Raw genomic sequence first — 26344 nt, 5'->3', positions numbered from 1 at the left:
AGTACCTATTTTATTTTTTTACATATTGAGTACTAAAATACTTTATATTTTTCAATTGAGTTTTTATCATTTAATTTTTCTATTAATTGAGTGATATGATTATAATATTATTTGTTAGATTGCTTAATTGTCTCCAGATTATTTTGTGTTAATATAAAATTACATAGGTGGCTTTTATTGTTGATAAGAGTAAACCAAAACAAAAAGGAAAGCAAAACACAAACCTATGAGACACTACAAAACAAACATGGGGTTGAACAATGGAACAAATGTGAGAAGAGATTGAAAAAGTGAAAATGAAAACATGTTGGATGAGGGTAAATGAAAACCTAAATACGAGTTGGGAGATTCCATAACAAAAGTCAGGTTGGAGTTGTGTGCGAACTTTGCAAAACCTACGTTAGGATTGCAGAAGAGGTTGCCTTACACAAAACAAAGAATCACAAATGGCATGATATCTAAAATAAATTTTAAATAAAGTTAAATATAAAATATAAATTTAGAAAAATAAATTTAATCTTATTAAAAACATTTAATAACATATTAATTATAGTATTTATATAAAAATTAAATATAGTTTCAATTTGAAGAAGGTTGAAATGGATTAACTTTAAAAAAAATATTAAAATTGAATTGAATCAATATACAAGAACCAATTTAAAATTCAGAGAATGACTTGATACGTGTCACGATAGTGTCTTACCATGTGACATAAAAATATTTTTTAAATAAAAATTAAAATTAAAATTAAAAATTAAAACAAAATTAAGGAAAAAAAAGAAATTGACTCGTGACATATATTCAATAATATTAATATATTATTAAAGAAAAAAAATTTAATTGTTACACATTTTTAAAAGTAAAAATCCAATTACAATAAATTCAAATACGAAAACCTAGTTAGTTAATATTTTCGAAAGAGCTTGTATTTTAATCTTTAAAATTTATTAATGTGTAGTGTCAGTAATGTTTAAGTTTTATTTTTAATATAGGCTTAATTATTATTTTGGTCCCCTAATTTGTTAGTTTGGTTCATTTTGGTTCCCTTATTATTTTTTGATTCAAGCTCATCCTCTAATTCTTTAAAAATGTTTAATTTGATCTTTACCGTTGAGTTGACGTTAACACCATCTCCCTACATGTCACATGTCAATTTTGTGAACTTTTCATTTTTTTAAAAAAAATAAACTGCCACGTGTCACTTTATGGTTGTGACACATGTCAATTTAAGAATTATTTTTTTTTATTTAAAAAAATACTGTCGCGTGGCAAATAACGATTGTGCCACGTGTCAAGTTAACCTTGATTGTTTTCAATTTAGTTCCTCTATTTATAATTTTGATTCAATTTAGTCCCCCAATTTTTTAACATTGATATTCAAGTTAACATTGATTGAATCATTTTAAAAAATTGGGGGACTAAATTGAATCAAATTTTCAAATAGAGGGAGTAAATTGAAAACAATCAATGTTAGCTTGACATGTGACACAATCGTGACCTGCCATGTGACAGTATTTTTTTTAAATAAAAAATAAAAAATTCTTAAATTGATACGTGTCACAACCATAAAGTGACATGTGACGGTTTATTTTTTTTTTTAAATTTAAAAAAAAATTCAAAATTTCACAAAATATGACATGTACGAGACATTGTTCACATCAATTCAACGGTAGAGACCAAATTGAACCTTCTTAAAAATTAAAAGATCAAATTGATCCAAAATATAATAAAGTAACCAAAATGAAATAAACCAACAAATTAGGACCAAACATTAATTAAGCCTTGAATATATAAATTAGTTTTATGTCCACTTTTAATTCTTTTGGAAATCGACTCTTATATATTTTTATTTTTTAAATTTAATAATTATGTATTACCATTTTAGAGTGGGCAGCGTCTATTTGGTCAACGATGTTAGCGTCCTTTTTATGACCAACATTTTATCATATTATCATAAGTAGCTATTTTTCTTTTTTCTTTGCAGTTTTGTAGTGATAGCATGAAAATAAAAATGTATATATTACAAGGACAATGATATTTTTTTATTATTAAATTTTGATAACTTTTTTACTGTGGCATCTTCTAACTGATTTTGAAATATTAAGAATAAAAAAATAAAAAAATAAAAAACCACTTAAAAAATATCACCTCATATTATAAGAGAAAGTTGTCAAAATTTAATAATCACAAAATCATTTTCCATATTATAATCTTGAATTTTTTTACTTTCTACCTTTTTTATGTTACAGTGTCTACATCAACATATATTAAATAACAATTTAGTCAAGTGAATTCAATCAATATCTATATTGGTGTTATGCTTGTAATTTGAATTTGGAAAATTCTTTGAGGATGTGTTCCGTCACGATTTTACTTTTAAAAAATATATAATTTTAATTTTAATAAACGTTTAAAAAAATGTAAAGAAGTAATTAAATTTAAATAATTACTTATAATAAAAAGTTTTTTTTTAATTTTATATTTTATGAACTATATTATTAAATTCAAATAATTATTTATAAAAAATACTTATTTTTTAATAAACATTATTTTCAAAATTTAATAAAAGATTTACTGGAATAGAATAAAATAAATAAAAGTGGACACATATGTACGGTAGTTTTCACTGTTATATGTTAAATATATATGTTCTCTTTTCTTAAGTCAGCGCGTGTCATAATTTTGAGATCTAGAAGCGTACACTTAATAAACTCTCTTCATACTCAGTCCTTATTTATCCTTCATTTTGAAAAGCCAATATTCAAACATGTAGGCTTCATCTCCGGCTATATAAATGCATGGCATGAGCCACTTTGTTTCAGAAACCTCAAAGTTGAACTCAGAAACTGCATGAAAATATTATCATCATTTCATTGTGAGAGAATGGCGAGAAAAAGAAGTCCAATGAATTTATCGTTCATTGTGACATTGATGTTTGTGCTGTGTTTCTCAAACATGATTGTTTGCAGAGGAGAAATCAGTTGGAGCAGAGAAGCTGCAGAAGAAGCCGAGGCTGTGGCAGCCATAGAATGTTCAGGACATGGAAACGCATACCTTGATGGTATTGTTCTTAAAGGTCACCAACAAGTTTGTGAGTGCAATCAATGCTACACTGGATCTGATTGCTCCAAGCTTTTATCTAATTGCTCTGCCAACGCTGGAAGGTAAACCCTTCTCATAAAATTCATTATACTAACTGCTATGATTTCAACCTGTGGTCTCATTTTTGCTATAGTTTTTTTTCTTTTTTTCTATTAAATATGGGTTTGGTTCCTAAATTATTTTAAAAGAGTTATATATTTGTATATGTACTTTATGAAATTTATGTAAAAGGATAAGTGGATTTATAATTCATTATGAAATTCCATTTGTTACATGAAAGATACTCCAAGTGTTTTGCTGAAAGAGAATGTTTTACGTGACTGTCATAGGACAAAATAGGTACATAATTTAATAAACTAAGTATGATTTTAGTTGTTGAAGAAACCGGAATTCATTATAACTAAAAATTTTAATATATTTTAGTTTTTAAACTTTAAAATTAATGAATATAGTTCTTTTAATCTAATTTTATTAAATTGTTTTAACTACGTATTTCACTTTAAAAGTTCAATTGTTTAAAAAATAAAGTTTGAAGACAAAAATATATCAAAATTTCTAATTTTCCATCAAAATTCAAGGAATAGAAACATAATTAACCCTAATTTAATTTATACACGAAACACACACTACATTATAATCATTAAATAACAACCACATTTAGATATAAAAATAATTATTACTCTATTGACTAAGTTAGATTTTATTTTATAAAATTATTGATATTTAAAATAGTCTTTATTTTTAATAAAAATTTATAATTAGTTTGTAAATTAGAATCGAAATTGGTTCCTAAGATTAATTATATTAAAATTTTAGCTACTTATCATCGACTTTAAATTAACCTCTAATTTAATTAGAGATTAATTTAGATAATAATTTCTTGGTTGTTAATTTAAAGATAAATTTAAACACTAATTCACACATAAGTTATAATCTTATATTCATATAATCAAGACTATTTTAGAAGTTATTAATTTTTATTTTATAAAATAATATTTAAATTAATCAATGGCTAATTATTTATTGTTTTCAATTTGTTGTTATTTAATTATTTTTGTATTGATAATTTTTAAAAAGAGTTGAAAAAAAATTATTTTATTACTTTTGTAAATATACAATTATATTTATAGAAAATTTATGCAAATCTATACACTGTTTTGTAGTAGTAGTTTTACCTATTTATATATCTATGAAGTTGAGCAATTAATAGTTGTCTTGCACAATTAATATTTTTTCCTATCTATATATCTATGAAGCTGTGCAAAGGCTGTACTTTTTGTAACTCAAATATTACTTTTCTGAACTTATGATTCTACATCAAACCAATCCGAAAGATTCAATATTTTTGGTTTTGAAACTCTTTTGAGAATTTTGTTTTTAATCTTAACCCTAATATTACTGATCATTACTTTTCATTTTATCTATGTTGACATTTTTTTCTCTGTTGTTAAGTATGACTACATGGTGATGGTAACTACATGTTGGAAGTCTTGTTTGTCACATCATTTAAATGTCTAAGAAGATAGTTTCGTGTAGATTTTTCAATAAACTATAATATTCAAATAAGTTGATTATGTTGAAGTAATTAAGATATTAAAACGTATATTACAAAGAAACTACAGATGTTCCTGTCATGTCACGAGAAGTCGTTGAGTTAACCATTTTTATTTCCTCAATTAATATATTCCTTGATAGAAAAATTGTTAATGAATAAAATATTCCAAACCCAAGATCTTTCAAAAGTTGGATTACAAACTTAAAATAAGAATCTGAAAAATTTTAGTAAGAAAAAGATAGTAAAATACTAATTGGGTAGGTTATTCATTTTTATGAACATATCGGATTCATGGCCAAGGATTATATTCCTTTGATCAAATATTTTAATTTACAAAACAATCGACTATTATTCATATTTATAACTAACCATGTTTTTAATGAACTATTTATTTTAATACATGTATGGTGATACAAGTTGATCACGAAATAATAGATAAATGATAAATTATAAAAGAAAGCTTGATTAAATCTTAAATATATAACAAATTTAAATATTTTTAATTGAGTTTTCAATAATTTTTTTTGATTAAGTTGAGTGCTCAATATATTTTTTATTTTGGTCAAAGTATCCCCTATTTATTTTTGCATCAATCGGATACATTGCCTTCACGTTTTCAACTCACTGACTAATTCATTTGTTTTTTCTCACTAATCTTCTCCAATTGGTCAACTTGTTTTCGATGACTTGAAAGATATTAAAGAAGGAAGGTGCAAGTTGATTTGATGAGTTGAAAGATATTAAAGAGGATGGTGCAAGTTGATTGACAACTTAGAAATAAGAAAATGGAAATACTCCTTCATGTAAAATCAAACGATAAGACACTTAAGAAAAAAATAGAAATATTTCAAACCCTCATTAGAAATAGTGATTTAATTAAAAATATCTACGTCAATAAGGTACTTAAAACTTAATTTCTTTTATAAACATTTAAAACTTAACTAAATAAAAAAAATTACATTAATTGCAGTGGTGAGGGGTGAAAATTGTTTGAATGTTAATTGCAGTGGGGATCCATACTTTTTGGAGCCATTTTGGAAGAAACATGCGAGAAGCAGTGCGATATTAGTATCAGGGTGGCACAGAATGGGTTATTCTTACAGTGATGGATCATACATTTCAGAACTATTGGTAGAACATATAAAAAAAGTTCATGCCATAGTTGGAAATGCAATCACTGAAGGAAAATACATTATATTTGGAAGTGGCTCAACACAGCTCCTAAATGCTGCAGTTTATGCCTTTTCTCCCGATGCCTCTTCACACTCTCCAGCAAAAGTAGTAGCCACACCACCATATTACCCTGTAAGTAGTTCCATTCAACACTTATTTCAGCAAAATTTATACGTATATTTATAAGTTCCACTTCGATTAATCCGAGAAAGTCGAACATCATATAAAAAAAAGGACAGTATATTTATTGAACTCATGTTTGATTGTTATATATCTCTTCGGTGATTCTCTCTCCACACATCTATACATTTTAACAAATACTTTTGCTGCAGGTGTATAGAACACAGACAGAATATTTCAATGCTAGGAATTTTAGTTATGAAGGAAGCACATCCTCATGGATAAACAAGACAGATAGCAGCTCTACATTTATTGAGTTTGTTACTTCACCAAACAATCCTGATGGAAAGTTGACCAAGGGAGTTCTTAAAGGTGATAATGTAAAACAAATCAATGATCGTGCCTATTACTGGCCACATTACACTGCCATTCCTTCACCAGTTGATGATGATCTTATGATCTTCACAATTTCCAAGCTCACAGGCCACGCTGGGAGCAGATTTGGGTGAGATATTTATCCTATCAAACATTCATCATCAGTTATATAAATTAATTCAATGAAAATGGTAAACTTTTTGTTAATGGTGTTAAGAATTGAAAGTCTAATATATATTATGTGTGAAACTAGATATTAATAGATCATCAGATAAAAATCTGATAGTACGACTGAAACAAAAGATCCAATAAACTATAAATTTCATTATGATAAATTTGAACTAATTAAGACCCTCTGATGATACTCTGTGATATTTTAACAGATGGGCAATAATAAAGGACAAAGCGGTGTATGAAAAGATGTTGACGTATTTGGATATGAACACCATGGGAGTTTCCCGTGAGGCTCAGCTGAGAGCACTAAAGCTTTTTGACGTTGTTCTTGAAGGAGATGATGGAAAAGAGATATTCAAATTTGCATATTCAACCATGAGACATCGTTGGACAAAGTTGAAAGAAACCATATCTAAATCAAAACGCTTTTCTCTGCAGAAACTGTCTTCCCAATACTGCACCTTCTTCCAAAGGGAAAGAGAGTTGTCACCAGGTAAACGTCAATTACTAATGACATGAGGTAAAAGTTTTGGTTTGTTTTTAGCTAACAATTTGGTTTGAATTTGTTGAAAACGCAGCTTATGCTTGGTTGAAGTGTGAGAGAGAAGAAGACAAAAACTGCTATGAAATCCTTGAAGCTGCTGGCATCAATGGTCGTGCAGGAAGTGTATACAGTGCTGATAATCATTACGTGCGTCTCAGTCTCATTAGAAGCAAAGATGACTTTGATATACTCATAAACAAGCTCAAAACCCTTGTTGCTAAACAATAGTATCCCAAATATTGTAAACATTACTATATTTGTGTGGTGCCTAAATAAATAAAACATTGTTTCCAGATTGTAAGAATTGAGTAATAAGATAATCAAATTATATGTATGCACTACAATGAGTATAAATTCTCAAAAGAAGAATGTTTTCCAATTTCTAAGTGTTTTAGTTGTATATACAAATTTGTCTTTTTATATTCATTAAGTCTTTCTAGTTTTTAAGGTTCTCTAACTCTTTTACAAATAAAAAAAAATACGAAATTACAAAAACATAGATCATTTAACATATTCCAAAACATATAATAGAAAACATATATTTATCTTGTAGTCCTACTACAAACAAAAAAATTATATATCCTCTTCCACTTGGTCTCGTATTACTAATAATATTATTATGTAATATTATTAATATATTACTAATAATACATAATAATAATATTAATATAATAATAATATTATGTAATAATAATATTAATGATAATAATAATATAATTAAAATAATATCAATGATAATAATATGAAGGTTGTAGTTGGATGAACCCATTCCATTTTCTGCGTCTAATATTTACTATTTGCACTTCCATACGTTGAGTTTTTAACTCTTTTTATTTTTATATGTAAATTAATTATAAAATGTGTGAGTTAGCGACGATGTTAGTATTTTATTTTATAAAAAATATAACACGTGGCGAACCAAAACTTTTGATGCCCATAGAAAAGTATATACCACAACTAATACTTTTTAAAAGGACATGATCAAACTGATCCAAAATTTGACCGGACATTATTTTTAATTTTTAGATGAATGAACAAAAACATATTTTTCTCTATTTATTATTATATTTATGACATTTCGTCATTATTAATGAATGACTATTGAGGTTTATATACACATCAAAGTATGTTTGAAAATGTTAAATCTTCATCTTCAAAAATAAATGTAAATTAATTTATATTTTAGATTCTTAAGGAGCTATTATTGACTTGAAAGTGTTAAAATTTGAATATTAGATACTACATATTTTATATATATATATATATATATATATATATATATATATATATATATATAAAATTGAAAAGTCTCTTTGACCTTTGTGTAGCTATTCAACGATTAATATGTTCTTTAAACAGTTTAACTCAAATAAAAATAGTCTACTTTATCGATCTTATCTGGAATAGTTTTATTTAATTATGCATGCTTTAAATTAGTAAGTGTATAATAATTATTTTAGAAATCAAATTAGTGATATAATCAAATTATAATATATAGATGATGTATAAATTTTTGTTTTACAAATATGTGAAGTTAATTTAGATATAGATACTAAGTTACATGAAAATCATTAAAAGTTTATCTTATGTTAATTAACACTTGTATGACTCACTATTATATATATTTTTGCTAGAAACACAAATATTGCCATATATTTATTTTCTTGTGTGAGGGATGATTCTCAATCACAATAGATTTGAAAATTTATGATTTTCTTGCATCATAGACAATCAAAATGCAGCATTTTGATTTAAATAAATAATAAAACTAGTTTCAGTCTAGTTAACATTATAACTTAATAAAATATAAATAAAATTAACTCAATTAAGTTGATACTAATTTTATTTATTTATTTATGTTATTTGTCTCAATTTGAAGCGAATTCCACACTAGCACAATTAGTTTTTACTTAGTTAGAAAAGAAAAAAGGTGAAAATGTTTCTATGCGCTTACATTACGGAATTAGCTTACATTACGAAGTTGACTTTACTAATGTCTATCATGCGTACTCTATTAATATCGTCTTAACCAAAACTAATTTAACACTTACACCAATACTTTTACTTATTAAAAGAAGTTAATAATAATTAACATTACTTAATGTTGACCATGTCAACTGTATTAATTATTATCTAACATCAAAGTTACATTTCTACATTACAACTTGACAGTCAATTTCTCAATTCTTGCAGTGACATTGGGTTAACCGACGTATAAGTTCTACGTAATATTATTAAGTATTAAAATAATTTCATGTTTTTTTAACTTTTCTTTTTTGCGTTGCATTTCTACTAATGTTGGAATTTGGTGTTGGAAACTTATATGTTTACTTGTAGTTTATATTAAATAATTCATTTTCTATTTATTCACGTCAAAGATTAATTTCTTCATAAAATTCGAGACATGAATAACATTATTTCAAAATGAAATGAAGAAATCATACCATATGAGACTATTATAAAAAAAAATGATCAATAATTACATTTTACCTGGGAAAGACTCTCTTACCCTTTTGAAAAAGATTTAGAAATTGCTTAGAGATTATTTGTTCCAGCCTTGTTTCATTATTATATATGCAATTTGGAAAAATTGTCTTCTGTCTTTTTCAAGGTAACTTTAGAACTCTTAGTTGAGTACATCTAAATATGTCAACACATCTAATATATTATGTTTTCAAATTTAAATTATAAAATAATATCGCAATCTATTCCACATTCATTATTATTCACACATCATTTAAAAAAAAAATGAACACACTGGTTTAGTGACTTAGTTGAGAAAATATTATGAAAAAAGTATTAAGCAGATGCCTAATAGTTTTCCATCAGAAAATAAATTAATCAGAGGCAATGTAAGTTAACTGATAAACGTAGAATACTTTTTGGTCTTTTCATAATTCACATAGACAAAAAGTTAAAATATTGAACATATATATATATATATATATATATATATATATATATATATATATATATATATATATATATATATATATATATATATATGTCAATCATCAACAACTACCATATATAGCTCCTCTAACATTAACCATATCTTATATGCATAATTTCCTATCTCTCTCTATATATGGAAAATTCTATATGAACATCATCAAATTTTTCTACCCTATCTAACACCTAATAAAAATTAATATATTTTTTTTAATTTTTTGAAAATATTTTATATTTAAAAAAAAATATAATCTTATTGATATTGTATAGGTGCAGAATAAAAATGGAAGTTTTCATGTACACCATTTGATAACACATAAAAGAAAATAAAAGTTTGATTATTTTTAACCCTTTGGTGTTTTACTTTTGGATAAGCTTTCAATTTATAGTTAATATTTGAAGGGGTCTTCGAGGAAGCAAAATTTAGTAAATTAGATATAATTGGCAAAGTATTAAATACTAATTAATGAAATGAAGTAAGGAATATTGGTATCCAAGCAAAGAGGTGCATGCATGCATGCATGCATACCAAAAGTTTTTGGATGTCTTTCTAAAGTAAAATTTTAGATAACATTATTTGTAGCTAATAACCAACAACTCATCATGACTAATATAGTAATAATAGTTTCTCATCATCAACCTGACACATGCAACGGTAATTAACAGACATACCCGCCAAGAATACCTTATCCATCACCTCTCATTCTTTTTTTTTTTCCTTCTTTTTCTAAAAGAAACTTCAAATTACGAAACTTTCTTCCCCTCACCTTTTCCTCTCTTAGATATCATTGTTGTTCACGCCACCACTCATATGGGTCTTCATGCCCGCCGCCGCGACTCGGCTCCTGGCCCCTTTCCGCCGTTGTCTCCCACCATCTTCATCCCTCCTCCGTCTTTAACCCAACAAGATCCCACTCCGGATCCTTTTCCTCCTTCCATCTTCGAGAATCGCCGCCCCGCCAAATCTCACAGCCGCCGTGAGTCCCTTCCTGGTCCCTCCTGCCTCCCGCTCTCGCCGCCGTCTACCGCCTCCCATTGCCGCCGTGACTCCTACCCTGGACCCTTCCCTACCCCCTTCCAGGAATCTGACTCCGGTCTCCTTCCTTCCACCTCATCATCCTCCCTCAACCACTTTTATCATGACACTTATTCCAATACCGGCAAACGCAGGTTATGTATTGTGATCATGTCAATATATATATATATATATATATATATATATATATATATATATATATATATATATATATATATATGCATTATCCTTTTGATACGTTTTTTCATTTATGTTCATGCAAAAGATTTGAGCTTTTTCACATGAAAAAAAAAATGACCCTTTTTATAGATTAAAACTGATTCGTATGCTTTAAACTCTTACGTAGATTTGTTTTTTTCAAAAGCTAACGTGCCGAAGTTGATGATTCTGACATGTTCACAAAATTTGATTCATTTAGTTTTTCGATGCATCTAAATAGAATCGTCTTATTATTGTTTATTACAAGGGTGCAAAGTTTTAATCTTTTGGTTTCGGTTGCATCTTTTGATATTGGGAGCAGTTGCATTTTCAAACACCCCACAATCTTTGATGAAAAAGTTGTTTATGAAACAACATATCAAAACAGAATGATGTTTTAAGGAAATAAAGGGAGATTAGAAATTAAAAACATTTATAATGCAGCTGAGATTGTGGTCATCTAATCACAGACACCTCAAACTCAAAAAGTTTGATGTTGTGGTCGCAATTGTTGTTTGTTTGCGACCATTTTCTAAAATCGTAGAAGAGTTAGCCATGATTTATATATCTCTGCAAAACCTGTTTCTCTGAAATAACTTGTTTGTATATTGTCGCAGGTCGTGTCTCTACGACGAGAGCAGCGACCTCTCATGGCCGTTTCAGGAGTTGGAGGGTCTGGACCACGGTGACATAAGGGAAACAGCGTATGAAATCCTCTTCACAGCGTGCCGATCCTCGCCAGGGTTCGGTGGCCGGAGCGCGATCACATTTTACTCGAAGCATGATGGGAATAGTGATGGGAAGAGTCCGGGGGTGACGCAGACAAGTAAGATGAAGCTAGCGCTTGGGCTGAAGATGATGAGAAGCTCCTTGTCCCAAAGGGTGATGGTGTCCACGACGGCGTCGACGCCGGCATCGCCGGTGACGGAGCGGAGTCCACGGTCACGCTCTGTGCCGCGACGGGCGATGACCATGGCGGAAGTCATGAGGCTACAGATGGGGGTGTCGGAGCAGAGTGATAGCCGACTGAGGAAAACACTTGTGAGGACGCTTGTTGGTCAAGTAAGACAACATGCGCAGACATTTTTCTTGTCTTGCACATTTAAACGTGTTCTTTTATTTCTTTTATTTGCATTGTCATCGTGGTCTGATATTTTAACTTATACAGCATTTGATTGTTTGCATTAATCACAAAGTGTTTCATAGGCTGAAATTTTAACTTTTGTAATGCTTGTTTTAAGATTCGTATCTAGGAACTGGTAGGCATTATAATGTCTGTGTTTGTTTATTACGTTGTTTAGTCTTTTCTTTTGGGTGAAGTTTTCAATGTTTTGTAACTTTTGTTTATTACGTCATATTTTCCTTGGAAAACACATGAATTGCAGCTTGGGCGGCAAGCAGAAACTATCATTCTCCCATTGGAACTTCTTCGCCACTTAAAACCTTCAGAATTCAGTGATTTTCATGAGTACCATTTGTGGCAGAAGAGGCAGCTAAAACTCCTTGAAGCCGGTCTCCTCTCTCACCCTGCAATTCCCATAGATAAGAACAACACATATGCCATGCACCTTAGAGACATTATCCGTAGTGCTGAATTCAAACCCTTAGACACTTGCAAAAACTCAGACACCATGAGAACCTTCACCAACTCTGTGGTTTCCTTATCAATGAGAACTCCTAATGACAATCCCACCAATGTTTGCCACTGGGCTAATGGATACCCTGTGAACGTTCATCTCTACATTTCCCTTCTCCAATCCATTTTTGATCAAACGGAGGAGACAGCGGTGCTTGATGAGGTGGATGACCAACTTGAGCTCATAAAGAAAACTTGGTCAACATTGGGAATCAATAAGCCAATTCACAATGTTTGCTTTGCATGGGTGATGTTTCAACAATATGTGGAAACTGGGCAGACAGAACCTGATCTTGTTTGTGCCGCACTTGCTACATTGAGTGAGGTGTCAAATGATACTAAGAAAGAAAAAGAGTCCTTGTATATTGAGATATTGACATCTATGCTCAAATCACTCAAGGAATGGACAGATAAGAGATTTCTTAACTATCATGAATGTTTTCAAGAAGGTAATATCGGACAAATCGAAAACCTTCTTCCTGTAGTGAGATTAGCAACCAAGATTTTGGGAGATTTCAAAGTTTCTGATGAAGAAGTGCAAGATAGAGGAGATAAAACTACAAGGGATGCCTCGGAGGACCAGATTGATGATTATATTCGTTCTTCCGTGAAAAATGCTTTTGAAAAGGTAGGTAACAGTTGAGAAACAATCTTAAAGGTTGATATGTCAAAAGAATGCATAATATTTACTTTAAAAGTGAATAGGGAATTATCATAATGTCTTTGTTTTCCGATTATTGTAGATGATGGAAGCAGCAAATGATAAATCTGCTGAATCTGAAACAAAGGTAGAAATAAGTGAGATTATGCTTCAATTGGCTCAGGAGACTGAAAATTTAGCAAACAAGGAGAAACAGAGTTATAGTCCAGTATTGAAGAAATGGCATTCTATAGCAGCTGCAGTAGCAGCAATGACTCTAAACAATTGCTACGGACATGTGCTAAAGCAATATTTAAGTGAAATGACCACATCAGAAACAGTTGAGGTTATTTTAGTACTGCGTAGGGCTAAAATTCTAGAAGATGTTTTGGTTCAAATGGTTGTTGAAGACTCAGTCGATTGTGAGGATGGAGGCAAAACAGTAGTGAGAGAGATGGTTCCTTTTGAAGTTGAATCAACCACACTGACCCTGATTAAAAAATGGATGGATGAATCACTACTCAAAGTGAGAGATTGCTTTCAGAGAGCAAAAGAAAACGAAGTAAGTTTTACCCTCTTAACAAACATAATTGGAGGAGAACACAACACATTGTGCATTTAGAAGACTACATAACATCTTTTCTCTTTTTTTCAGGCATGGAATCCAAAGTCCAAATCAGAGCCATATGCAAAATCAGTAGTAGAGTTGATGAATTTGTCCAAGAAAGTTGTGCAAGAATTCTTCCAAATTCCAATATCAATAACTGAAGATTTAGTTCAAGAACTTGTTGATGGATTACAGAAAGTGTTGCGGGAGTACATAATGTTTGTTGCAGCATGTGGTAAGTGGTTCTAAAGCTAAATCTATCTACACTAGAAAGCTTCAAACATGTGTTTAGTTTGAATTTTAAATGAAAGACAAAAAACACTCAAGACTAGGAAGCAGCAAAGATGATTCTGATTTGTTATATTTTGATCAAAACTGTCTCAGGTTTGAAAGAGAACTACATTCCCTCGCTTCCTCCATTGACAAGGTGCAATAGGAACTCAAAGTTCCACAAGCTGTGGAAGATAGCTAGTCCATGCAGTGTTAGTTGTGAAGATCCAAACATATATTCCATATATGAAGCAAAGCATCCTCACTCATGCACTAGCCGTGGAACACAACGCCTCTACATTCGTCTCAACTCCTTGCACTATATCCTTTCTCATATTCCTCAAATTGACAAAGCACTGTCCTTGTCAGAAGGAGTAGTTCCTTCAAATCGCCACAGTCCTGCAAATAATCAGAAGGCTCAAAGTAAGAGCATCTCATACTTTGAAGCAACCAACACTGCCATCCTAGCAGCATGCCAACATGTCTCAGAAGTTGCTTCCTACCGGCTCATGTTCTTTGACTCAAATCCTTTCTTCTACGATAGCCTCTATGTTGGTGATGTAGCCAATGCTCGGATCGACAAAATGTTGACAATCCTCAAACATAACATCAAACTAATGACAGCAATTCTAACAGAAAGAGCTCAAGAAGTGGCAGTGAAGCAAGTTATGAAGGCTTCCTTTGATGCATTCCTAACAGTTTTACTAGCTGGAGGAACCACCAGGGTGTTCAATGAATCTGATCACCAGTTTATACAAGATGATTTTGAAAGTTTGAAGAAGGTGTTCCACATTTGTGGAGAAGAATTTTTGGCAGAAAATATGGTGGAGAAAGAGGCTGAGGTTGTGGAGGGTGTAATAGAACTTATGGGAATGAGTACTGAACAACTGGTGGAAAACTTGAGTACCTTAACCGGTGAATCAGGTGGAGTAGGAGTCACTGGAAATGGCCAGAAGTTGTCAATGCCTCCAACTACAGGAAAGTGGAATAGAACAGACCCCAACACAATCTTAAGGGTATTGTGTTATAGAAATGATCGAGTTGCAAATAGTTTCCTGAAAAGGACGTTCCAAATAGCAAGGAGGAGGTGACAACAAATAGCCATATATCATGAACTTTTGCAAAACTTAGTTGTAAAATAAATCTTTCCTTCTAACTAGGATGAACAAGTTTCTAGGAGAGGGGGTGAAGATTTTGTATAAAAAAGTGAACCAAAGTTTTGGAATACACAATGGGGGAACTATTTGTTCAAGAAAGAACTGTCTTGCTTTCATCTTTAGGCTTTTTCAACATTAAACTGATTCAAGAAACAATTGCAGACTGCAGATTGTCTTCTGAATCATGTTTCTGTTAAAAGGAATAATTTAACCTTCTTTTTGAAGAAAAAAGGGAGAAAGAAAGAAACACAATATAATTTGGTGTTGACGCATCTTTTTGCAGGAGTAGCTCATAGCTAGGATGCTGCCACCAGTTATGTTGTTAGTCTATAGGGTTTAGAAAACAAAAGACCAAAGTGCTTGCGACTAAAAATGGAAAATCATCTATCTTTTTGTTGTGTATTTAATGTGAACGTCTTAATAAGAGAAGGGTTTTTGTTGGTTAAAATGAACACTCAAGAATATATCAAACAACTAAAATGCTTTTGCTTTTACCTTCCTAAACTCATTTGACCGTGGATCATTCAAATTTGATCCCGAAACAGTTTTCAAACACTATGCAAATGATAAGGAAGTTGAATAATAAATTTATCCAAAATCGATCTAAACCAATGCACGCTCGTATTACTAAAGTATATATCTCTTAAAATAAACAATTTAAGGTGAGACTCAACCGACAAAATGTTCATTGGGATAATGTATTGTATGTATTGGGATAATGAAAAATGAAGTGACAGTGAAAACATTAAAGACGTTCTTCAAAAATCATTGAAAGTAAAAAGATCATCATTGCTTTAGAATTACTTACTAATCATGAAACACTAACATTCATCGTAACTTGATGAAGAATAACATTGATTCAAATTTAGAAGTTAAGTGATCAAAGTAATTCACTTAAAAGTTAAAAAAAAGAATAAACTAAACAAAATTTACTATTGTTGTCAATTCATAATGATATGGTGTGATTATGTACCCAGATCAATCCTCAGAATTTATCAAACTAAAATAGCAGTTAACTACTGATATTACACAGAAAAATCTCACCCTCTTTTGAAGAGTGCCACGATTGAACATACAGTCTGAATGAAGGTTAGCAAAAGTAGCACAATTGCAGCAATGGTAGATGCTATCTTCCAAGGTGTATTGAAGTAGTCATGCATAAAGATTGCCTTGTACTTGTTTCGAGGATTTTCATAGAAACTATTCAGTTGATCACACAAGCAGCGATAATCTGATTTAATGTATGGCAGGGTAACATTGCAGCAGAGATTGTTAACCATTGTAGCCACTGCATCATCATCACCCAACAAATTAACAATGATTTTCTTTTCAACTAGTATGTTCACATCTTTCCCTGTGTTGATAAGAAAATCTAGAATCATAATGTACTCGGTGATGTAAGGTGAACACAGAAGGTGGCATTGCTCAAATGCAATTATGTTCCTGATAAATATCTCAGTTGAGCTATGCACCTTAATGCATGGCATTGTCAACACACCCTTATGAAATTTCAGGTCAAGTAAGCACGCACTTGGACTAACCTCCAAAACCAAACCAGCCTCCCTTAACCGGGTTGCACTATATAGATGATCAACTATATCAACTCTTCTTTCTCGAATCCTACGATCAAATGATGATGGTAGCATAAAAGTCCTGAGGAGATCAGTGAAGTGCACCACACCAAGTACTTTTTCAGGTCTTATGTTTTGTTGGTTATGAGGTTTAAAATAGTTGAAAGTTACATTGACAAAAGAGGGCAAGTTAGGAATCTCGTGATGAGGAACTGCTAGCTTGTAGAGGCCCTCTAGAACAAAAAAAGGAAGCTGATTTTCAAGTAGTATCAAGTCAAGTGCAACATCATTGGCCAACCACGGTTGTAACAACAAAGGGTCAATTTCTACCCATCTATCATAGTAATAATATCTAAGGAAAAGCTCAATTATGAAGTAAGAATCAATTAGAACCATCCTTAAGAAATCGTCACTACTATGTTGAACTGGCTCTGCATAACAGCACCTAATAATCCTTTCCCAATCTTTAAGTTTACTGACACATTCCTCCACACTTAGCCGAGACCTAGTGATGAAGCTCTTGAGATACTGCAGTTTGAGGTTTTCCATTGGTTCAAGCCTAATGTCACCACCAGGTCTAAAAGGGGTGTGAATGGGACCAATGGAAACAACACGAGGAGTATAGGCTTGATGATTTGGTTGGCGAATTTTGTGAGGCACTCTGTAAACGCATTGTTCATGGACTATAGAATTCTCAGGAAGTTCCACTTGTTCTAGGATCTCTCTCACCTGTTTCACTAAATCATGGTGTTTATTTATGTTTACAGAAGAACCATTTGCTTCCATAATTTCCCTGCTGAAGTGATTCTCAAATCTTGAAAGAAATAAACCTGAAAGATGCACCAAGCACAACTCTAGGAATAAAACTCTGTTGCTTGTTCATGCTATTCTTGTTCAAACATAGATCTAATGCACATTGAATCTAAAAGTCTAGTCCAATCATTAAATCTTCTATGCCAATTGAACAGTGAAGTTGTTGAATTATAATATGGCAACAAAAATCATCAAAATCTAAGTCTAATATACAAATATTTACCTCTTTTCTTTAGAAAACCTCCTTAACTTAGGAAGAAGAAAACTGCACAGAAAACAAGACTTGAATCTCGTTTCGTTGCGGAAATAAAAGAAAATAGGATCAAGAAAGAAGAAGGAACCGGGTGATGAAGTTGCCACATGAATCTCCTGTCAGGAATAGAATCAACAAGTTAATCTTCAGTTATCATATAGAAGCTCTCTGTTATATCTGTAACGATGTTTCCAACCAACAAAACTTTTTTTGGAACGTGGGGGAGCGTGTGGTGTTCAAAAGTCAATATTAGTGCTTTTATTTATTCATATATAACCTATGCCGGCATAGGTTTTTGATACATTATTATATATTCAGGTATGTCTGTAAATGTTACATTACTACTGTCATTTCATGTTCTCTAGCTATACAAAAAACAATACTTTAAGGAGTGTGTGTTTTAAGATAAGAATGTTCCTTTCGTTGGTTTAGTTTGCACAATCCTATGTTTGTGTAACAGTGTCCCTGTTGGATAAACTTAAATATGGGTAGTTGGAAGTTGCTATATTAATTGTCTAGGAGATTGCAAAAGGTTGAGAGTGGTTCTAACATTGATTAAGCATGCAATAAAGTTCATTAACTGTAAGTTAGGTAGTGGTTATATTTAATGAATGTAGTTGAAGGGCCATGTCCAAAAGCCTATAAAAAGACCATGTAATGCTTCATTGCAAAATACAACAAATCTGAATATAGAAAGTATTTATCCATAGAGTTACTTGTTTGTCAACAAATTGACATCAAAGCTTGAGAGTCTGAGTGTTTGAGTTAGAGAGTTTGATCGAGATGGCCAGCTTAGCTAACAACATGCCCCTATCGAAGTTATCAAAAGGTGTCAGCTATGATAACTGAAGCCTGTAGATGAAGGCTCTCCTTGGTTCCCAAGAAGTATGGGAGATGGTTGAAAATGGGCACCAAGAACCAGAGGACGCTAGAGAAATGACGATAGCCCAACTTGCTACGTTAAAAGCAACAGGGGCAAAGGACAAAACAGCTCTATTTATGCTGTATCGAGCTGTTGATGAGTCCAGCTTTGAGAAGATAGCAAATGTAATGTCTTCAAAAGAAGCGCGAGATATTCTAGAGAAGGCACACAAAAGGGATAACCGTGTGAAGCAAGTCCGACTTCAAACTCTCATAGGCGAGCTAGAAAGGATGAGGATGAAGGAAGCTGAAGGGGTTGCCGAGTACGTCTCCCGAGTTGAGACTGTAGTGAATCAGCTCGGTAGAAATGGAGAGACACTGCCCGCTTATCGAGTGGTGGAGAAAATCTTGAGGTCGTTAACCGACGACTTCGATAATATAGTTTGCGCAATAGAGGAATTCAAGGACTTGACAACGCTCTCGGTGGAAGAGCTTGCTGGGTCGCTTGAAGCGCATGAGCAACGAAGAAGGAAGAAGAAGGAGTCCCTTGATCAAGCACTTCAAGCAAAGGCAACCATTAGGGAAATGAAGGTTCCTTATACTCAGAACACTAGAGGCCAAGGTGGTAGAGGCAAAGGAGGATATGAAAAAGGTCAAGAACAGGTCGGCCAACAAAATTGGCATTGCCGAGGACAAGGTGGAGGTCATGGTGGTAGAAAATGAGGAGGTCAGTCGAACAACTTAGGAGTTGAGTGCTTCAAATGTGGTAAGTACAATCATTTTGCCAAAGAGTGTTATTCAGGAGTTAAATGTTACAATTGTGGGAAGGTTGGACATTTCGCGAAGGACTGCCAATCTGAAAGCAAGAAGGAAACGAACTTCCTTTCTGAGGATGCTGAGGAAGAAGAAGGAATATTAATGATGTCCAGGAGATCAGGTGTTGAGCTAAGTCCGAGCTGTTCTGACAACTCAGTTTGGTACCTTGATACAGGAGCAAGCAACCACATGTGCGGGGACGATAATATTTTTAAGGAGCTCACCAAAGTTGAGGCTGGACACGTATCATTTGGAGATGCATCAAAGGTGGCAGTAAAAGGCCGGGGTACAATCTATTGGTACCTGCAAAAGAACAACTGAGTTGGAGAAATCAGATAGTGTATTATGTACCCGATCTCAAGAGCAACATATTGAGCATGGGGCAACTGATGGAGAAAGGCTACTCAGTTTTGATGAAAGACCGAGTACTATACTTGAAAGACAAGTCAGATCGATTGATTGCCCAAGTAGAGATGAAGAAGAACAGGATGTACAAGCTGGACTTGAAAATAGTCCAAGAGAGGTGCTTGAAACTTGACGTGAAGGATGAAGCTATGATGTGACACTTCTAGTTTGGCCACTTGCATTTTGGTGGGCTGGAAGAGTTGGTGAAAAAAGAGATGGTGCGAGGACTTCTAACTGTGGAGTTTGAAAATAAATTTTGTTAAGAGTGCGTGCTCAGGAAGCATCCGAGGACTACCGAGTACCGGGCAAAGGAACAACTCAGATTAATTCACACAGACATTTGCGGACCAATTACCCCTGAATCTTTCAGTGGGAAATAAAGATGGCAAATAAACTTGCCCTGTGGGTATTGTCCGAACCCGTCCCCGTTTTGACGAGGAATCCCCGCATTGACTGGGTATGGGTATGAGTATGGGGAATTCCCAATTTTTTCAATTGGGTATGGGGATGGGGATGGGGATGTACATATCCCCGCCATAATACTCGTCCCCGCTATATCTCTATCCTCGTTTAAATTATTAAAATATTCACAATTAATTAAGTAACCCTATATATATATATATATATATATATATATATATATACTTTCTATTTTTTATTTCTTTTAATTATTTGGTTTATTATGAAACTCATTCGCATCTCTAATATATTTTTTATCTTATCATAACCTTTATGTAATTATGTTAAAATGATGTATGTTAATTTAAAAAAAAAAAATTCTAACATTTGAATATTTCTATTATTTTTTAATGTTTTATTTAATATATATTTTCCTTTCACATGAGAATGTTTAATACTCTCAATTTAAGTGTTTAATAACATAAACCTTTCATTTACTAGGTAATATAAAAAAAAAAACAATTTTTTACTTATTATTATTAATTTTTGTTTCATTTCAAGAACTCTTTTGTTTCCTTAAGACAATTTTTTGTTATTTCTCAACCATTGAGTATATTTGAGTATATATGTTGATATTTGAAAAATTTTCTTAGATCTCTAAGATATTTTTCATCTTATCATACCTTTAATTATACATTTTCTTTCCTTTGTGTGATTTCTTTCAATAGTCTCCAAATTGTTTATAAGACACACATTTGTTAATTTTTTAATATTTTTATTTTTTGTTTATTTTCATTGTGTAGAATATTATTTCGATATATTTTATCTAATTATTTTTTATTTTCTAACTCATTACAATCATACTTTAATTTTTTCACTATAATTGTATACATAATTTTTAGTTGCTACAATATAAAAATTTAATGTAATTGCCATGAATATTTTTTTTATCACCATCTAACATATATTCGAGTTCAAAAGATACAAGATCTATGTTAAAATTTTATTATTATGTTTAATACTTGTTCTTTATGTCATTTTGATTAAGTGATGTATTATAACTTTTTTTAGTGTATAAAAAAGAGATCCATTATAATTTAAAAAATTGAAGTAAACAAACATTTTAAAAAAATTAATTTGAATATTTTTTTCCTTTCATTAATGTTTGCAAATTTAATAAATGTTTTGGTTCTCATGAAATTTTATTTAGTATTCTAATCTAAAATGTAAACAATTATAATTTATTTCAAAGTATTTAATATCGAAGAAATAACCATCCTCATAATATTGAATATTTGATAATATTATGTTTTACTTTATCGTAATTTTTTATTATTTTATAAAAATTAATTAAAATTAATATTAAAGTAGTAATAAAACGAGTACGGGTATGGGTACAAGATTATACCCGTTACCCAATGGGGATGGGGATGAAACAAAAGTTTGATACCTGTTGGGTTTGGGTATGGGGATGAGGATGAATTTTTTTTACGGGGATGGGTATGGGATAGCGAAACTCGTCCCCGCCCTGTTGCCATCCCTAGTGGGAAAAGGTATTTCATTTCTTTCATAGATGATTTTTCAAGAAAACATGAGTGTATTTTTTGAAGGAGAAATCCAAGGTGTTCCAAGTGTTTAAAAGGTTCAAAGCAATGGTTGAAAAGGAGATTGACATGCCTATCAAATTTGTTAGGTTTGACCGAGTAGGCGAGTTCATCTCATTCGAATTCATGAAGTAAATTGAGTTGCAAGGAATAAGGAGATTTCTTATAGCACCATACTCACCCCAACAGAATAGAGTAGTTGAGAGGAAAAATCGAACCATACTTGACATGGTTTGAACAATGTTGAAAAGCAAGAACGTGCCTAAGGAGTTTTGAACGGAAGTAGTGCAATGTGCCATCTATGCGCAAAATATATGTCCACATGCTAAGCTGAACGAGAAGACACCGCAAGAAGTCTAGAGTGGAAGAAAGCCGATTGTGTCTTGTTAGTTTTGAAATGGTGATTTAAGCCAAGAAGGGGGGGGGGGGTTGAATTAGCTTTATAAAACGTTTTCGAAAGCTTAAACCTCTTTTCAATTGAATCAAATAGACTGGAAACTTAGGATGTAAATGCAGTAGACCAGTACACTTTCAATCGATTAAAACATAAAACAGCAGAATAATTTGTTCTTGAACTATGAAACCGTCGATTAAAAAGACAAATCAGTCGGCTAAACTACTGGAGATTTATGTATAATGCAGAATTTGTAGATTTAACTCAAACAACAATCTTTTACATACAAGACTTGTTCCAATCAATATTTTTAACAAGTATACAACCTTAGATTACATAGGAACACATTAAATAACACCAAAGATCGAATTGCTTGGTTTTCTTGAGTTTTTAGAGAGATTCAAAGTGAGTGAGATGAGGGAGAGAGAATTGCACAGTTGTTTTTATACTGGTTCACTCAATCATAGAGCTACATCCAGTTTACCAAGACAACCTAAGCTTGGTTTTCACTATATTCAAAAGTTTTACAAATCACACACCAAGATTACACTTTTGAACAAAGAAACACACAAGATTTTTGACTAACACAAAAACCTAGACACACACCCTACAAGAATCACACTAACAGACCTAAAATCACATCAGGAAAACCAATCAGAGGCACAAGAACATCCAAACCTGATGGTGGTTGTCCCTAGCCAACCATACATGTGTTCTTCAAGCTATTCACAAGCTAAAATGCCTCCAAGATCAACCAAGATCTTCAAAGCACGTGTTGTAGTTGTGTATTGCACAAAGAGATAGAGAAAGAGAAAGAGAGTTTTCCGAGAAGAATGACAAAGTTTCGTACTCAACAACTCAGATTCACACCTCTGCCCGCGAAAACACAGCTTATATAGTTTGGTTTAAGTGAAAACAGTCAATTGAATTTTCCGTACAGTCAGCTGATTTCACTTGACTTAAGTGAAATCAGTCGATTGAAAAATAATTCAACTGATTGAATTCATTCATACTAGAAACTATATACATCAAACCTTTTAGCTTGTTATAACCCATTTTAACAGATTAAAAGAGACACACTAAGGCACACAAGACATCTAACCTATGTCATATAGCCTACCAACATGATATAACACAAAGACATTACATTTAACATGTTATTTTCAGATTTAACACACTAACACTTAATCTTCAAGTGGATCTTCATCAATCTTCATCAAAAACATATGATCTTCATACACATGACTTTATCAATTCTTTGCTTCAAGCTTGTTTGTGCCAACATGTCTAACCTCAAAATGTTTGGTAGCATTGCTTATAGTCATGTTCTAGCTCAAGAAAGGACCAAACTTGAAGATCGGAGCAAGAAGTATGTGTTTATGGGGTACGATGGAAAAACCAAGGCGTATAGGTTGTCCAACCCAATAACAAAGAATGCGATTATGAGTCGAGATGTTCAAGTTGATGAAAAGAGCGAGTGGAAGTGGAACAACTCGAAGAATGATTCTAGAAGCTTGAAAATAGATACACCACCAGCTGTGAGAGATCATGAGACTTCTGATGAAGAAGATGAACCTCTACAACCTAGAGCGTGAAGCTTGCAAGACATATACAAATCGAATGACGAAGTACATGTCGTATATTTCTTGGTAGATTCAGAAGACTTGAGCTTTGAAGAGGCTGTGCAGGAGGAGAAGTGGCAAAAGCCGATGAATGAGGAGATTAGAGCAATCAAACGCAACAACACATGGGAGCTAACTGATCTGCCCAAAGGAGCTCGACCTATTTGCGTAAAGTGGGTGTACAAGAAGAAAACAAATTCTGATGGTGAAATCGAGCGATATAAAGCTCGACTTGTAGTGAAGGGGTACAAGTAAAAGGAAGGAATAGACTATGACGAAGTATTCGCCCCAGTTACGACAATGGAAACAGTCAGGTTGCTGATTTCCTTAATAGCTCAACACAGATGGACAATCTTGGAGATGGATGTGAAGTCAGCATTTCTGAATGGAGTCTTGGAGGAGGAAGTATATGTTGAATAGCCACTTAGATACATGTGAAGAGGAGAAGAGAAGAAAGTGTTGAGATTGAAGAAGGCACTTTATGGCCTGAAGCAAGCTCCACGAGCATGGAATGAAATAATCAACACTTACTTCAAGAAGAATGGGTATGAACAGTGCCCTTATAAACATGCTTTTTACATAAAGAAGAAAGGAGAATATGTGATGTTCATTGCCCTCTATGTTGATGACCTTATCTTCATAGAGAATAATGTCAAGCTGATTGAAGCATTTAAAGAAGTGATGAAGAAGGAGTTTGAGATGACTGACTTAGGTCTTATGAAGTATTTCCTTGGTTTGGAAGTCATTCAAGGGAAGGACGGTATCTTTGTGTCGTAGGAAAGGTATGTTGAGGAGGTCTTGAAGAAGTTTAAGATGACGAGTTGTAACCCGGTTTCCACCCCTATGGAACCTAGCACAAAACTTTCTAAATATGAGATGGAGACCGAGTTGATGCGAGCAAATACCGAAGTCTGATTGGAAGTCTCATGTATCTTACAAATACCAGACCAGATTTAATGCTGATTGTTGGAATAGCAAGTTAGTATATAGAGGTACTGAGGTATACTCACTGGAAGAGCACGACGTTCACCTGCCTTTCAAAGAAACAACCCATTGTAACACTATCAACATGTGAAGCCTAGTATGTTGCAGCATCCTGGAGTGTCTGCCATGCAGTTTGGCTTAGAAACCTTCTAAGAAAACTAGAATTGAAGCAAAAAAAAAGGGAACTGTGATTTGAGTTGATAACAAGTCGGCCATTGAATTGACAAAAAACTTGATCAATCATGAGAGAAGCAAGCACATTGATGTTCAATTTCACTTCATCCAAGAACAAGTGAAAGAAGGAAATGTAGAGTTGGAGCACATCGAAAGTTGAGCACAAGCTGCAAATATGTTTACAAAGTCGTTGCCATCCTCTCTGTTTGAGAACAATAAGATGATACTTGAAATGAAGGACAAGAAGACCATTTAAGTTTATGAGGGGATTTTGTTGGGTAAACTTAAATGTGGGTAGTTGGGAGTTGCTATATTAATTGTCTAGGAGATTGCAAAAGGTTGAGAGTGAGTCTAGGATTGATTAAGCATGCAATAGAGTTCATTAATTGTGAGTTAGGTAGTGGTTATATTTAATGAATGTAGTTGAAGGGTCATGTCCAAAGGCCTATAAAAGGACCATGTAGTGATTCATTATAAAATACAACAAATATGAATATAGAGAGTATTTATCTAGAGAGAGACTTGTTTGTCAACAGTCCCTACACACCATTTGTGTTTTTTCTGCATGGGACGGTGTCTTTATATGTTTTTTAGTCGTAAAATTTGTAAAACAAGAAGTCTTAAAAGTTATTTTAGAAAAGGGTTAATGAGTAATTTTATCTTTATATTTTGGTCTATTTATTCCAATTTTTATAATTTTTGTTATGAGTTCCAATATTTATTAAACAGAATCAATTTGTTCTTTTTAAATTGATATTAAAATCGTTCGAAAGTGTCACCTTGTGTTTTTTTTCTCCCTTCAATATTACAAGTTTTAGTGTCAAACTTTTTATATGGGAATGCCAAACTTTATATGATTTCTATAACGTTTTTTCTAATTTATAGTACACTTGTTAAACTTTCTTTCTT

At 32.3% G+C, this 26344-nt stretch overlaps 3 protein-coding genes across 3 annotated transcripts; 2 read left to right on the top strand and 1 right to left on the bottom strand.

Moving 5' to 3' along the window:
- The first annotated feature begins 2790 nt into the window (after positions 1-2790).
- LOC114181274 (tryptophan aminotransferase-related protein 4-like) lies at positions 2791-7429 on the top strand. The gene is made up of 5 exons (XM_028067682.2): positions 2791-3164; positions 5665-5962; positions 6163-6455; positions 6709-6992; positions 7078-7429. The coding sequence occupies exons 1-5, from the start codon at positions 2851-2853 to the stop codon at positions 7269-7271; spliced, it is 1383 nt and encodes a 460-aa protein (XP_027923483.1). The 5' UTR covers positions 2791-2850; the 3' UTR covers positions 7272-7429.
- Positions 7430-10711: 3282 nt separating this feature from the next.
- Positions 10712-15927, top strand: LOC114181737 (protein unc-13 homolog). Its single transcript, XM_085672836.1, has 6 exons — positions 10712-11165; positions 11847-12291; positions 12615-13493; positions 13609-14067; positions 14161-14347; positions 14497-15927. The coding sequence occupies exons 1-6, from the start codon at positions 10807-10809 to the stop codon at positions 15471-15473; spliced, it is 3306 nt and encodes a 1101-aa protein (XP_085528962.1). The 5' UTR covers positions 10712-10806; the 3' UTR covers positions 15474-15927.
- Positions 15928-16453: 526 nt separating this feature from the next.
- LOC114181718 (UPF0481 protein At3g47200-like) lies at positions 16454-18400 on the bottom strand. The gene is made up of 3 exons (XM_028068250.2): positions 18265-18400; positions 18147-18188; positions 16454-17940 (listed from the first exon to the last, which is right to left on the bottom strand). Exon 3 carries the CDS (start codon positions 17894-17896, stop codon positions 16580-16582), a length of 1317 nt encoding a protein of 438 aa, XP_027924051.1. The 5' UTR covers positions 17897-17940; positions 18147-18188; positions 18265-18400; the 3' UTR covers positions 16454-16579.
- Positions 18401-26344: the final 7944 nt, after the last annotated feature.

The sequence above is a fragment of the Vigna unguiculata genome, chromosome 4 (genome assembly GCF_037176805.1).
Source record: "Vigna unguiculata cultivar grain cowpea cultivar isolate G323 ecotype 2 chromosome 4, ASM3717680v1, whole genome shotgun sequence".
In the NCBI taxonomy this organism is placed as follows: domain Eukaryota; kingdom Viridiplantae; phylum Streptophyta; class Magnoliopsida; order Fabales; family Fabaceae; genus Vigna; species Vigna unguiculata.
The sequence above is the reverse complement of the archived record's forward strand: the minus strand, read 5'-3'. Positions and strand labels throughout refer to the sequence as shown.